Source organism: Pan paniscus, chromosome 18 (genome assembly GCF_029289425.2).
Source record: "Pan paniscus chromosome 18, NHGRI_mPanPan1-v2.0_pri, whole genome shotgun sequence".
Taxonomy (NCBI): Eukaryota; Metazoa; Chordata; class Mammalia; order Primates; family Hominidae; genus Pan; species Pan paniscus.
In genome coordinates, this window is record NC_073267.2 from 76,721,841 (window position 1) to 76,736,554 (window position 14,714).

The 14,714-nt window shown below is 58.9% G+C and overlaps 2 protein-coding genes and 1 non-coding gene across 6 annotated transcripts; 2 read left to right on the forward strand and 1 right to left on the reverse strand.

Annotated features, from left to right (window-relative positions):
* The first annotated feature begins 68 nt into the window (after positions 1-68).
* E2F4 (E2F transcription factor 4) lies at positions 69-6,825 on the forward strand. 3 transcript variants are annotated; one of them, XM_003812209.5, is made up of 10 exons: positions 69-277; positions 677-786; positions 925-1,086; positions 1,388-1,431; positions 2,316-2,377; positions 2,604-2,898; positions 3,699-3,911; positions 5,506-5,553; positions 5,774-5,818; positions 5,915-6,825. In XM_003812209.5, the coding sequence occupies exons 1-10, from the start codon at positions 143-145 to the stop codon at positions 6,028-6,030; spliced, it is 1,230 nt and encodes a 409-aa protein (XP_003812257.1). In that variant the 5' UTR covers positions 69-142; the 3' UTR covers positions 6,031-6,825. The 3 variants fall into 3 exon arrangements, with proteins under 3 accessions (XP_003812257.1, XP_008962859.1, XP_063453723.1); XM_008964611.3 differs by having other exon boundaries at positions 86-277; positions 6,038-6,825; XM_063597653.1 differs by having other exon boundaries at positions 86-277; positions 5,774-6,825.
* Positions 6,826-6,974: 149 nt separating this feature from the next.
* On the forward strand, positions 6,975-11,920 carry ELMO3 (engulfment and cell motility 3). Of its 2 annotated transcripts, XM_003812205.5 has the most exons (20): positions 6,975-7,308; positions 7,457-7,497; positions 7,588-7,660; positions 7,855-7,905; positions 8,096-8,265; positions 8,355-8,454; positions 8,562-8,713; positions 8,795-8,873; positions 9,287-9,337; positions 9,422-9,544; positions 9,644-9,775; positions 9,879-9,980; positions 10,078-10,186; positions 10,299-10,435; positions 10,529-10,692; positions 10,794-10,906; positions 11,010-11,114; positions 11,218-11,300; positions 11,388-11,474; positions 11,556-11,920. In XM_003812205.5, the coding sequence occupies exons 1-20, from the start codon at positions 7,072-7,074 to the stop codon at positions 11,766-11,768; spliced, it is 2,322 nt and encodes a 773-aa protein (XP_003812253.3). In that variant the 5' UTR covers positions 6,975-7,071; the 3' UTR covers positions 11,769-11,920. The 2 variants fall into 2 exon arrangements, with proteins under 2 accessions (XP_003812253.3, XP_034796301.2); XM_034940410.3 differs by having other exon boundaries at positions 9,287-9,544.
* MIR328 (microRNA mir-328) lies at positions 10,229-10,291 on the reverse strand. Its single transcript, NR_163110.1, has one exon. It is a non-coding gene; the product is annotated as a microRNA mir-328 (primary transcript).
* Positions 11,921-14,714: the final 2,794 nt, after the last annotated feature.

The window sequence follows — 14,714 nt, forward strand, 5'->3', positions numbered from 1 at the left end:
CCACGTTCCCTGGAAGGCGCACGGGACGGAAGCGGAAGCAGTAACGCTGGCTCCGGCTGCCGGGCGGCCAGGAACGGAAGCGGAAGTGGCGGCGGCGCCGGCCTGGCCTGGCCTGGCTGAGGGGAGGCGGCGGGCGGGCGCGATGGCGGAGGCCGGGCCACAGGCGCCGCCGCCCCCGGGCACTCCAAGCCGGCACGAAAAGAGCCTGGGACTGCTCACCACCAAGTTCGTGTCCCTTCTGCAGGAGGCCAAGGACGGCGTGCTTGACCTCAAGCTGGTGCGGCCTGGGCTAAGGGGAGACAAGGGAGGCTGGTGGACCAGGCCTGGGCCGGTAGCGGGAACCCCGGGGGCGGCCCAGCTGGGTCTTCCGAGAGCCGGCCGCCATCGTGTGCTTTCTCACAGGAGAGAAGCCGGGGGATGTTTCATTCATTCGGCCGAGGCCATCGAGCTACAGCTATGGGCCAGGCTCGGGGCTGCAGGTGTTCGTCCTCGTGGCCCTTCCTGGCTGGCGAGGAGAAGAGCTGCCTATGGGACAGAGCTGCGGTCCTGAGCTGCAGTAGCGCCTGGGAGGCACTACAGGGTTGGAATCCAGATTACTCCCTTCCCAGACCACGTCTCAGGGTGGCTGGGGGTACACCCCAGAGTGGGGCTGAGCATTCTCCATTCTCTCTGCCAGGCAGCTGACACCCTAGCTGTACGCCAGAAGCGGCGGATTTACGACATTACCAATGTTTTGGAAGGTATCGGGCTAATCGAGAAAAAGTCCAAGAACAGCATCCAGTGGAAGTGAGTGGGCATAGTGGGAGGGTAGTAGAGTCTCCCACCCAGAAGTGTCGGGCGTGGGGTGGAGGGTGCCGAAGAAGGCAGGGGCCATGGGACCCAGAGTTCTCAGCAGTCCCTCTCAGCCCCACTCCCTGGACTCAGGGGTGTGGGGCCTGGCTGCAATACCCGGGAGATTGCTGACAAACTGATTGAGCTCAAGGCAGAGATCGAGGAGCTGCAGCAGCGGGAGCAAGAACTAGACCAGCACAAGGTGTGGGTGCAGCAGAGCATCCGGAACGTCACAGAGGACGTGCAGAACAGCTGATATCCTCCTGGCGGTCCCTGCTGGGGGGAGTGGGCAAGGGGCCCTCTGGTTCAACTTGCCCTGAGCCCTGTTCCTCTTGGGAGTTTGTCTTATAGCCACTGGCCATGGCCCAGCCTCAGGCTCCCTCCTCAGAGCCCCTCCCCTTCCACTCTTAGCCTGTGATCCCTCCCCCGGTGGACCTGAGTCCCCAGAACGGTCTCTGAGGGCCTGTGTGTCAGACCTTAGCTAAAGAATTGGGTCTTTTCTGTAGTCTGCCATCTGTCACCATAGGGCATCAGCCATTCTCCTTAACCCTCACACTTTGGCCTACGTCACTCATGAGGACATCTGCAGATGCTTTGCTGGTGAGCAGAGCCTGGGTAGGGGTGAGGGGGTGGGCTGGGCTCAGCCAAAGTCCTGAGCACTGGGCTCAGTGTCTTAGGAGAGTTCTGTCTCTTAAGAGGGTTTCTGGGGCCTGCTCAGAGAGGAACCAGGCAGGGTAAGTCTTCTGTCTGAGTGTCACTGGGACCCTGTGGAGGTCAGCTATACCAAAAGGGTACAGAAATTCTGGAGTGGGTCCCTGGGTCTGTTCCCATCTCTACTGTTTCCTGGATTTGGCTTCTTGGGTATGATAGAGGCACAAGGGGGAGAGAGGGAGAGAGGATATGTGTGTATTTGCTTGTGTGCAGGCTCTTACATGCAGGGCATGGGGGTGCCCACTTCCAACTTTTGTTAGTTTAGTTGCATTGTGAATACAGGATCTGTTCCTCTGTTTTTCTTTTTAAGAGATGGGCTCTTGCTGTGTTGCCCAGGCTGGTCTTGAACTCCTGAGCTCAAGCTGTCTTCCCTCCTCAACCCCCTAAAGTGCTGGAATTATGGGTGTGAGCCACTGTGCCCCGCTGATGTGTTTCTTCTCCATCTTGTATGCCCCTGACTGGTCATGGGAAAGGGATGTTGGCCTTGGCTAGAACACCTTCACCTAGGGATCAGCCATTGGTAGAGGAATGAGGTGCATATGGCCAGTGATCTTTCACTCCACATAATTGAATCCAGATTTCCTGGTTACTGACCCTGGGCTCTCAGGAAGAGAAGAGCTTTAGCTCTGCCTGGCCACTATGGGGGATGGGTGAGGCCCACTGTCTAGTTCCTCAGGGACCGTGATCTCCTGCCTTGCTCCAAAAGGCAGGCACCTCTGTTCCCAGCTCAGATTGAGCCCATGGGCTCTGACCCATTCTCCATGTCATTCTAGGAGATACCCTCTTGGCCATCCGGGCCCCATCAGGCACCAGCCTGGAGGTGCCCATCCCAGAGGTGGGTGCTTAGCCCAGGCAGGCGGGGTCAGCTGAGGGCGGGTGCTGGCTGTGGAGCCTGATAAGTCCTGGGTGGGGCAAGTAGGGGGAGGCCTGGAGTTTGGGGTTATCTGGGAGGATGGGCATCCTGGGTGGGAGAGGACACTGTGGTCCTGACCCGGAGTCGGGCAGGAGCCAAGCCTGCTTACAATTCTACCCATCTCCCATCCCTTACCACCCATCTCTAGGGTCTCAATGGGCAGAAGAAGTACCAGATTCACCTGAAGAGTGTGAGTGGTCCCATTGAGGTTCTGCTGGTGAACAAGGAGGCATGGAGCTCACCCCCTGTGGCTGTGCCTGTGCCACCACCTGAAGATTTGCTCCAGAGCCCATCTGCTGTTTCTACACCTCCACCTCTGCCCAAGCCTGCCCTAGCCCAGTCCCAGGAAGCCTCACGTCCAAATAGTCCTCAGCTCACTCCCACTGCTGTCCCTGGCAGTGCAGAAGTCCAGGGAATGGCTGGCCCAGCAGCTGAGATCACAGGTGAGGCACCATGGGAGCTTGTGACAGAGGCCCAAGAGGCAGTATCTCTGTGTTGTGGAACACCATGCTTAGAGTTGGAAGAGACTCTTCAGGTTGGGGATTGTCCTTTTCCTGACCACCTAGCCTTCCCTTGCTATGGTAATGAATGAGCCTTTTTTGTTTTTGTTTTTGAGACGGAGTCTCACTGTGTCCCCCAGGCTGGAGTGTGCAATGGCGCGATCTTGGCTCACTGCAACCTCTGCCTCCCAAGCTCAAGAAATTTTCCTGCCTTAGCCTCCTGAGTAGCTGGGATTACAGGCGCCCACCATGCACAGCTAATTCTCGTACTTCTAATAGGGATGGGGTTTCACCATTTTGGCCAGGCTGGTTTCGAACTCCTGACCTCAAATGAGCTGCCTGCCTCGGCCTCCTGTAGTGCTGGGATTACAGGCTTGAACCACCATGCCTGCCTGAATGGGCCCTTTTTAACAGGGAACCTCTGACTGTGGGAAGAGCCATTGCTGGTGGCAGTTTTCTCCCCCAGATCCACATCCACTGGTGTCTCAATTGCCCTGGTAGCCCGTCTTGAAGTATGGCCACAGCAGACATGTTGACCACGAGTCTTCTTCTGTAGGTCTTGTGTCCCTGTCTCCTGTGGTGACTAATTTCAGGTTACTTCCTCTGGGGTGACTGGCAATGCCTAATTCTCCTTGGGTCTGGGAACCAGGCTTGTGGTCCTCCTGTGTCTGGGTTCCAGCACAGCCAGTTTCAACGACCTCTTCCTGACCTTGTATGACTGGGTCTGGGGGCTATCATTGTAGTGAGTGGCGGCCCTGGGACTGATAGCAAGGACAGTGGTGAGCTCAGTTCACTCCCACTGGGCCCAACAACACTGGACACCCGGCCACTGCAGTCTTCTGCCCTGCTGGACAGCAGCAGCAGCAGCAGCAGCAGCAACAACAGTAACAGCAGCAGTTCGTCCGGACCCAACCCTTCTACCTCCTTTGAGCCCATCAAGGCAGACCCCACAGGTGGTGAGTACCTGCCCCCTAGGGGCAGAGAGAGAGAGTCTAGCCTTAGTCCAGTCCTAGGTCAGAAAACAGAATTGGGGATGGAACCCAGATCTCCTGTCAACCCTGCTGGACACGAGAGCTCTCTGCCAGCACCTCTGGGTCAGTGCTGGTGCCCCCTCTAGCACCCCATCCTAGGCTAACACAGAACTCCCTGCCCTCTCTCAAGCCCTTTCCTGCCACCCCTTGGAGCACCGCCTCACTAATTGACACTTCTCTGTATCACTCTCTCTCATCTTCTCTGTCTCCTTTCTGTCTGGACTCCTTGAAAAAGTAATCTCCATTCATTAGTCTCCTAGTCACCTTTCAGGTTGCAGCAGTCACCCCCCCAGCCCCAGTGTTACAGCAGTGTTACTCTTGAGAAGCTGCCGAAGGCCTGCCGAGCCCAGCAGCCTCCAGCGTGTTTTGCTGGTGCTCTCTTGGTCTGTGTCAATATTCTTTCCTCCTTTGGCATCATGATGCCAGCTTTTGGCTCTCCTATCTCACTGGCTTCTTGAACTCTTCCCTGGCATGTCCTTAAACATTGCTCTTTTTGAGGGCTCTGTCCCATTCCACTCCTGGAGAGGGCTGCAGCTCTGGGTGAACGAATCCCCAGCCTCCGCCTGGCCTAGATCTTTTCCCAATCTGCACACTTCGGTGTCCACCTGCCGTCCTGTGTACATCCAATGGACACTTTATTCCTGCATGTCCTCAACTGAACTTAGTTTCCTCCCGAAGCTTGCTTTCCACCTCTGCGCACCCAGCCGTCAGCCCTAGTTATCCAGGCCTGACCCTTGGCTCTCACTCTAGTTCCAGTTCCTTATCCCTCCTCCTTCTGCTGCCCACCCCATGCCAGCTAACTGAGGTCTGTCCCAGATGTCCCCTCCTATCCTCTGGTATCCTCAGCACTCAGGATGACCCCTGGCCACCTTTGTCCTGGATTCTTCAGCATCTTTCTCTTTACCCTGACTGACAGACTAATCTTTCTGAAATGCAGGCCTGACAGAAAAATGTGGCATTTCTCTGTTTGCAAAAGTACCTTTAATGGCTCCTTGAGGGCCACCAGATAAGATCTGAACTCCTGAGCCTGGCATGTGAAATCCCTCATAGTCCTCTCTGGTTGCATTTTCTTCTGCTTCCCCTGTGTCCTCCTGGCCAGAGGTTTGTAGTGGAGTCATCACCCTGTAGCGCCACCACCTCTGCCTGGTGACCTGACCCAGGGTCTGGTCTCTGAGTCTTGCACAGAGCAGGTGCTCAGCAAGGGTGGGACAGATGGGGTACCTTCTGTCAGACAGGGGGTGCATGCTGAGCCCAGAAAGAGGCTTCTGTGGCCTTTCCGAGTTAGAAAAGCTGTACCAATCGCTTGCAGGGGGCCTTTGGTACCCTGGGCTCAGCACTGAGGAATTCAGGTTTAGCAAGTGAGGCCAACAGACAGTGCCAGCTTGGCCTAGGCAGGACCTACATCTCCTTAGCTGTGTGGAGCCTCAGGGTGGGTGGTATAGGATCCGAGGAAGCCAGGGGGCTGTAGTGGGGCCAGGCTGGACCTCTGTGCCCTGAGCATGGCTTTCTTGTTTTTCAGTTTTGGAACTCCCCAAAGAGCTGTCAGAAATCTTTGATCCCACACGAGGTAGGCTGCTGCATTCCTCCCTGAGGCTAGGGGTAAGGGACACAGCTCATTGGGTCCTATGGCTGTTTTCTTGCCCTTTTGAGGACCTTGTTGTGGCACTTATGGTAACTGGGGCAAAGGGTGAAGTTCCTGATGGGCAGGTGGGGTTCCCTTTCCTGGGCTTTGGTGGGTGGAGAGGTGGGAGCTGGAATGTTAGTAACTGAGCTCTCTCCATTCCCAGAGTGCATGAGCTCGGAGCTGCTGGAGGAGTTGATGTCCTCAGAAGGTGGGTGGCCCTGGAAGGTGGGAGTGGGTGTGGGCAGGGGTTGGGCTGCTGCTAGGGGAGCCCTGGCCCAGGGCCTGAGACTAGTGCTCTCTGCAGTGTTTGCCCCTCTGCTCCGTCTTTCTCCACCCCCCGGAGACCACGATTATATCTACAACCTGGACGAGAGTGAAGGTGTCTGTGACCTCTTTGATGTGCCTGTTCTCAACCTCTGACTGACAGGGACATGCACTGTGTGGCTGGGACCCAGACTGTCTGACCTGGGGGTTGCCTGGGGACCTCTCCCACCCGACCCCTACAGAGCTTGAGAGCCACAGACGCCTGGCTTCTCCGGTCTCCCCTCACCGCACAGTTCTGGCCACAGCTCCCGCTCCTGTGCTGGCACTTCTGTGCTCGCAGAGCAGGGGAACAGGACTCAGCCCCCATCACCGTGGAGCCAAAGTGTTTGCTTCTCCCTTTCTGCGGCCTTCACCAGCCCAGGCTCGGCTGCCACCCAGTGGCACAGAACCGAGGAGCTGCCATTACCCCCCACAGGGGGCAGTGTCTTGCTCCTGCCAGCCTCAGTGTCTTGCTTCTGCCAGCTCCTTCCCCTAGGAGGGAAGGGTGGGGTGGAACTGGGCACATGCCAGCACCACTTCTAGCTTCCTTCGCTATCCCCCACCCCCTGACCCTCCAGCTCCTCCTGGCCCTCTCACGTGCCCACTTCTGCTGGGCCTTTAGCCCTAGAACCTGCAGGTGGTGGGGGCGGCTACCAAGAAGGAACAGAGGTCTCTGGGGAGGAGTCTGGGTGGTCCAGCCCTGATGATTGGCCCCACCTCCTGCTGCCCCATAACCCTCTCTTCATTTCGGCTTTTTCATTTACCCTCATTTAGAGCCATTTGCAGAGATTTAGAAAGATTTACAGTAACGAATGGATTCCTATATAAAGATTATTTTTATACTTTTTGCAGCAAAAGGAAATTGTAATATTTGTACAGTGTTCAAGTGAATAAAAACCATGCCTAAGGCTAGCTCTGATGTGGTTCTTTGGGGACCCTCCTTGGGACTGTGCTGGACTGGCAGTGTGATTGGGTGGGTCACCTTGCTGGAACTAGGGGTGGGGCGGCCTCCGGCAGCCTGCCCTCCCCGCCCCCACCTGCCGCACCTTGGTGTGGGGCGGGGCCGCCTCGGCGGGGCGGGGCAGGCGGAGCCGTCCCTTCCTACCCCCAGACTCCAACCCGGAACTAACCTCGGCTCCCTTGGGAAGGCCGCGTTGCATGGCCAGGAGCAGCAGTCTGGGCCGCGAGTGCGGGACACCGAGGTCAGGTCTCGGAAAGGGAGGACCTCCTCGTCCCCAGGGGCCCCAGGCCAGGTGCACCCTTGGCCGCAGGTGCACGGTCTCCGGAAAGTGCAGGCGCCCACGTCCCAGCTGGACCATGGCGCCTCCGCGGAACGTGGTGAAGATTGCCATCCAGATGCGTGACGCCATCCCGCAGCTCATCCAGCTGGACCAGGTCACCCGGCTGGTCCCGCCTCCATCTGCCCCACTGCCCCACCTCCCGGTAGCCCCCTGGCCCTCGGGGCAGCCCGCCCCACCCCTCCCCCCAGGCTCCTCCCCATCCCTCCCTGCCCAGGCCGCGAGAATGACCACTCCACTTGCAGGCGAAGCCCCTGGCCGCTGTGCTGAAGGAGGTGTGCGACGCGTGAGTGCTGCCGGGCCAGGGCCTGCGGAGGGCGGGAGGGCAGGAGGGGCGGCGCCCCCTGCCGGCCTCGCTGAGCCTCGTGCCCCTCAGGTGGAGCCTGACGCACTCTGAGCGTTACGCCCTGCAGTTTGCGGATGGGCACCGGAGATACATCACCGAGAATGTGAGTCCCCTCTCCCCAGCCCCACGCTCGGCCTTCCGACCCCTCTAACCCACCTGGCCCCGATAACTCTGGCTCTTCATCCCACTACCGGAGCGCGATCTGTTACTGACCCCCAGCCGCCCTCACCGACACCCCAGTTGATCAGTCCTCGGAGCCCTCCCTGACCTCGCTGCCTTTTCTGCTGTCTTCTCCAGAACCGCGCGGAGATCAAGAATGGCAGCATCCTGTGCCTCAGCACGGCCCCAGTAATGCCCCTCCCGTCCCGCCTTCCCCATCCCTGCCCCTTTGCTCCAGGTCCGGAGGCCCCCCGCCCCGGAGGCCCCCGCCCCAGCCCTGCCTTGCGCCACCTAGTTGACGCCCGGGGCCGCACACTTCCAGGTCCCACCCTTACCATGCCCAGCCTCTTCACCTCTGCTCCTGCTCCGCTCCTGCCAGGACCTTGAGGCTGAGCAGCTCTTGGGTGGGCTGCAGAGTGACAGTCCTGAAGGGCGCCGGGAAGCCCTGAGGCGCCTCGTTCCGCTGGCCTCGGACATGACCTTTGCCAGGGAGGTCATCAGCCGTAATGGGCTCCAGAGACTAGGCACCATCATTGAAGACGGGGACGAGTGAGCACAGGGATGTGTGGGCTGGGGGAGATGGTGGGGCTTTCTGGTCCTGGTCTGGTCCTGCTTAGCCCCAGATGTCCCCCCTCCAGCCTAGGAGAGGTGCTGGCCCTCAGCCTGAGGGCCTTCTCAGAGCTCATGGAGCACGGCGTGGTGTCCTGGGAGACTCTGAGCATCCCCTTTGTGAGGAAGGTGGGTGGGCTTTCCTAGGGCAGCGGGTGGGGGCAGTGGAGCAGTGGGGCAGTGGTAGACCCGGCCTTCCATGGGGGTGAGGTGGTGACACCCCTGCCCCCTTACAGGTGGTGTGCTACGTGAACATGAACCTCATGGATGCCTCCGTGCCTCCCCTAGCCCTTGGGCTGCTGGAGAGTGTGACCTTGAGCAGCCCAGCCCTGGGCCAGCTGGTCAAGAGCGAGGTGCCCCTGGATAGGCTGCTGGTGCACCTACAGGTGTAAGCCTCTGGGGCTGGGGTCCAGATGCGGGGAGCAGGGCTGGAGCCTGAATGTTCCACTGAGCCCTCTTCTTGCCATAGGATGAACCAGCAGCTGCAAACCAAGGCCATGGCCCTGCTGACAGCCTTGCTGCAGGGGGCCAGCCCTGTGGAACGCAAGGTGAGTGTCGATCGGTGGCTAGATGGGGGCAGCACCCGGTGGGCGCTGCCCTACCCTGAAGCAAAATCCTCTAAGCCCCCTTTTTTTTTTTTTTTTGAGATGGAGTCTTGCTCTGTCGCCCAGGCTGGAGTGCAGTGGCGCGATCTTGGCTCACTGCAAGCTCTGCCTTCCGGGTTCACACCATTCTCCTGCCTCAGCCTCCCGAGTAGCTGGGACTACAGGCGCCCGCCACCACGCCCAGCTGATTTTTTTTTTTTTTTTTTTTTTAGTAGAGACGGGGTTTCACTGTGTTAGCCAGGATGGCCTCCATCTCCTGACCTTGTGATCCGCCTGCCTCGGCCTCCCAAAGTGCTGGGATTACAGGCGTGAGCCACCGCGCCCAGCCTAAGCCCCCTTTCTTTCTACCTCCTCAGCACATGCTTGACTATCTTTGGCAGAGGAACCTTCGCCAGTTCATCTATAAGGTAGGAAGTGGTGGGCCAGGGGGACCTCTCTGCCCCTCCCTCCCCGTGAGCCCTCGCTTACACCAGGGACTGGCTGTCCTGCAGAACATCATTCACAGTGCAGCACCAATGGGCGACGAGATGGCTCATCACCTGTACGTACTGCAAGCTCTCATGCTGGGGCTGCTGGAGCCGCGCATGCGGACGCCCCTGGACCCCTACAGCCAGGTGTGTGTCTTTGGTGAGGACAAGGCAGGGGGTGGCTTAGAGCTTGGCCTTGAATCTATAATCTTGATCCCCTCCCCCGCCACCCAACACTGACCCCAGGAGCAGCGGGAGCAGCTGCAGGTCCTACGCCAGGCTGCCTTCGAGGTGGAGGGGGAGTCCTCGGGTGCCGGGCTAAGTGCTGACCGTCGCCGTTCCCTCTGTGCCCGAGAGTTCCGCAAACTGGGCTTCTCTGTGAGTATCACCCCTACCCAACTCCCCACCCCTGCCTCAGCCCAGGGCTGTTGTTCCAGGCGGCCGTGGCCCTTCTTGAACTGCCTGTGCCCACTTCCCCCAGAACAGCAACCCAGCACAGGACCTGGAGCGCGTGCCCCCCGGTCTGCTGGCCCTGGACAACATGTTGTACTTCTCCAGAAACGCGCCCAGCGCGTACAGCCGGGTCGGTGACAGGGTAGGGTGGGGGGGTGGCAGCATCCCCCAGGCAGGGTCCCCATGGGCTTAGCTGTGACTCCTTGCCCCATTCTCTGCGCCCCCAGTTTGTGTTGGAGAACAGCAGCCGCGAGGACAAGCACGAGTGCCCCTTTGCCCGGGGCAGCATCCAGCTGACGGTGCTGCTGTGTGAGCTGCTCCGTGTTGGGGAGCCCTGTGAGTGGCCTGGACTGGGCACAGCATGGCCAAGAGCAGGGGACGGAAGGGCAGAGAGGGCCAGGGGCTGTATGCACTTTCTCCCTGAGCCCCTCCTGCCCCCCCACTCCAGGCTCTGAGACAGCCCAGGACTTCTCACCCATGTTCTTCGGCCAAGACCAGAGCTTCCACGAGCTCTTCTGTGTGGGCATCCAGCTGTTGAATAAGACCTGGAAGGAGATGCGGGCTACACAGGAGGACTTCGACAAGGTGGGTGGGGTGGGAGCTGGGAGGCCTGGGCCAGGGCAGGGGGCTGATCTGGGTACAGAGCTTAGGCCCTGAGCTGAGCTTGGGCGGCCCCAGGTCATGCAGGTGGTGCGGGAGCAGCTGGCCCGCACTCTGGCCCTGAAGCCCACTTCCCTGGAGCTCTTCCGAACCAAGGTGAATGCGCTCACTTATGGGGAGGTGCTGCGGCTGCGGCAGACTGAACGGCTGTACCAGGAGGGCACGCTGGCTCCCCCTATACTGTGAGTCTGGGGGGATGGATCCTCAGTCCTAGCCCTACCTTCCTTGGTGCCCCCTGGGCTACTCCCCAGGTCAGATGTGCTCAGTGACACCCCTCTATCAGGGAGCTGCGGGAGAAGCTGAAGCCAGAGCTCATGGGCCTGATCCGCCAGCAGCGCTTGCTCCGCCTCTGTGAGGGGACGCTCTTCCGCAAGATCAGCAGCCGGCGGCGCCAGGGTCTCTGAGTGGGCATGGGCGGGGGGCAGAGGGCAGGCAGAGGGCGGCTGGCTTGGTGTCAGGACCTCTCAGCACTCTGGCCCTCTTCCCTTTCTCCACGCAGATAAGCTGTGGTTCTGCTGCCTGTCCCCCAACCACAAGCTGCTGCAGTACGGAGACATGGAGGAGGGCGCCAGCCCACCTACCCTGGAGAGTCTGCCCGAGCAACGTAAGGCGGGCAGGGGCGGGGGCCAGACACCTGCTCTCCCCAGACCGCCCTGGGCCCCGGGGCTGCCAGGGCTGCAGTGCTCAGCCCAGCCTTCTTCCTGCAGTCCCTGTGGCCGACATGAGGGCACTCCTGACAGGCAAGGACTGCCCCCATGTCCGGGAGAAGGGCTCCGGGAAGCAGAACAAGGTGAGTACAGCGGGCCAGGGGCTCCTTCCCGCCCGCCCCCGCCTACCCTGTCCCCTGCTCAGTGTCCCCGCTCCCTTGCTTCCCCAGGACCTCTATGAGTTGGCCTTCTCAATCAGCTATGACCGTGGGGAGGAGGAAGCGTACCTCAACTTCATTGCCCCCTCCAAGCAGGAGGTGAGTGTCCGCCAGGCTGAGGTCGGCAGGTGGGCAGGGGAGGCAGATGGGCAGACTCTCACGGCTCTGTGCCACCCCCAGTTCTACCTGTGGACAGATGGGCTCAGTGCCTTGCTGGGCAGTCCCATGGGCAGCGAGCAGACACGGCTGGACCTGGAGCAGCTGCTGACCATGGAGACCAAGCTGCGTCTGCTGGAGCTGGAGAACGTGCCCATCCCCGAGCGGCCACCCCCTGTTCCCCCACCCCCCACCAACTTCAACTTCTGCTATGACTGCAGCATCGCTGAACCTTGACAGTGTGGCTGGCCATGGGCCACAGCTGCGGCCACTGCAGCAGCCATGAAGGGCAGTGGGTAGAGGAGTGCAGGCACCCTGACCAGCAGAGATTGCTGCAGAAATAAAGTCTGCTTGGCTCTTGGGATATGTTGAGCCAGCTCTGTACCTTGCGGGCTGAGCCTGTGACGGTGACAGTCTTCCCCTTCTGCCTTCAAACTTAGCTGGTGGATAAGATGGGGAATCAGGCCAGGCCACAAACTTTGACAGCTACGGTTGAGGGGCTGGTGTTCTGAAGGGGGTGGGGAGAGGCTGGGACTGCTGCCTTTCTCCAAGATGAGTCCTCAGCCTCCCTCCATGCTGGGCCTGCAGGGAGGGTTGGCCTGTGGTCTGGGGGTACCTGCCAAGGGAGAGGCTGAGCTGCCGGCCTGCTGCAGGAGAACTGGCAGGGTAGGAGGCACTGCCCCAAATGGATGCCTTCCTGGACAGCGTTAACAGGAGCGTAGTCTGGGAGCCATCTCCAGAAGGCTCCTGACAATCTGACCTCAGTCCTCAAGCTTGCATGGCCCTGCCTGGTGTCCTTTGTAGGACTTGGAGTTCTCTGGTGAGAGGCATGAAAGGAGAGAGGCAGAAGGGCAGGGTCAGGATCCCCAGGCTGGTAGGAGGATGTGGGCTGATTCCAACAAGAGCCACTTCTGTGCAGGAAGACCCGGTTTCTGATTAAAACCTAACTCAGGGCCGGGCTTGGCTCACGCCTGTAATCCCAGCACTGTGGGAGGCTGAGGCAGTCCGATCACCTGAGGTCAGGAGTTCAAGACCAGCCTGGGCAATATGGTGAAACCCCGTCTCTACTAAAAATATAACAATTAGCTGGGTGTGGTTGCGCACACCTGTAATCCCAGCTACTCGGGAGGCTGAGGCAGGAGAATCGCTTGAACCCAGGAGGCGGAGGTTGCACCGAGCTGAGATTGCACCACTGCACTCCAGCCTGAGCGACAGAATGAGACTCCATCTCAAAAAACAAATTAAAAACCTAACTCAGAACCATGGGTAGGGTGGGGGCCATAGACAGGCCAGAGCCCCTGGGGGCAGAAGCATCGAGGAGTATTGGGCCCAGCTGGAGGTTTGGTCACAGGGGCAGAGTCTGTGATCACAGACCCCAAGCCCGTGAGGAAAGAAGAGCCTATAAGTCTGTGGAGCTCACAGGATAGGCTGAAGCCACTGCCCCTCAGACTTCCCCCTGCCATTCACCTCTTCTCTCACCAGTGCCACCTCCAATATCTTTTTTTTCTTTTTCTTTTTCTTCTTTTTTTTTGAGATGGAGTTTCACTCTTATTGCCCAGGCTGGAGTGCAATGGTGTGATCTTGGCTCACTGCAACCTCTGCCTCCCAGGTTCAAGCAATTCTCCTGCCTTAGCCTCCCAAGTAGCTGGGATTACAGGCATGCGCCACCATGCCTGGCTAAATTTTTTGTATTTAGTAGAGACAGGGTTTCACCATGTTAGTCAGGCTGGTCTCTAACTCCTGACCTCAAGTGATCCACCCACCTCGGCCTCCCAAAGTGCTGGGATTACAGGTATGAGCCACCGCACCTGTCTCCAATACTTTTTTGTTTGTTTTGGTTTTTGTTTGTTTTTTTGAGATGAAGTTTTGCTCTTGTTGCTCAGGCTGGAGTGCAATGGCACCATCTTGGCTCACCGTACCCTCTGCCTCCCGGGTTCAAGTGATTCTCCTGCCTTAGCCTCCTGAGTAGCTGGGATTACAGGCATGCGCCACCACGCCTGGCTAATTTTGTATTTTTTGTAGAGAAGGGGTTTCTCCATGTTAGTCAGGCTGGTCTCGAACTCCCAACCTCAGGTGATCTGCCCACCTCGGCCTCCCAAAATGCTGCGATTACAGGCGTGAGCCACCGTGCCTGGCCCCAATACTGTTTTTAACTGTTAACCATCAACCTGGCTGACCTTGAGAACTGATGAAACAGCGTGCTGGAGGGCACTTACTCCCCCTCCCCCAGCTAAGCTGCAGATCTTTGGGCATCCAGGGCCCACCATGCCCATGCCTAAGGACTTCCCACCACAAATGGAGCAGTCGGCCATTGAGTTATAGGTGGAAATGGGGGGCAGGGACCCCTGATGCTGTCGGCCTCCCTGTAACTGTCAATTATTCCTTCTTAATGTCTCCAGTCCCTTGTGCATGCCACCATCATAGCAAAAGCCTCCTGACTTCTGGCTTCCTGTCTTGCACTTCCAATCCTCTCAATACCAGCTACCCCAACTGCTTTCTCCAACATAAATCTGATCATACACACACACAAACATCCCATATATTTGATGTCACCCTATCCATGTCCATGGGTTAATGGCCACAGTTTCCACGGCTGAGCCTGAGTTGAGCCAGGTGAGTCTCAGACATACCGTGGTTTAGCCCTTCCACCTGAGCACCTGTGGCTTGCAGGGTTCTCGATGCTTGGTCTGAGCTGGCATCCTCCCTGCCTAGACTACCCCCTCAGTGCCAGCTCTGGCCTGCCTGTGTGCGTCCCCACAGTGCCTTCTACCTGGATCACCCCCTTCCTTTCTTCTGGCCATTTTCACTGCCCTGATTCCTTCCTGGACCCTCCAGGCCCAACTTGTTGCTCCCTGGGCTCTGGTCCCAGGTGCTTGTCTCTCTCTTCACCCGCACCCTGCACACTGGACTGTCCCTGCTAGCTGGCTTCTCTGCCTCCCCAGCTGGCCCTGGGGCTGGGAGAGCTTTGGCCCCTCTGAATCCCTACATAAAGCACAGTCCCTGCAGGTACTGGGGGAGCCCTGGCTCGCTGCTACAACCAATGAACAGGGATATGGACGAGGTGCGGGGACACACCAAGGGCCAGACCTGCCATGGAGAAGTCACCAGCACCATTGAGGAGGCTGGATTAGGTGACCTCTAGTGACCCCCTCACCCAGAGATGCTGGCCTCTTTCATTCTTTT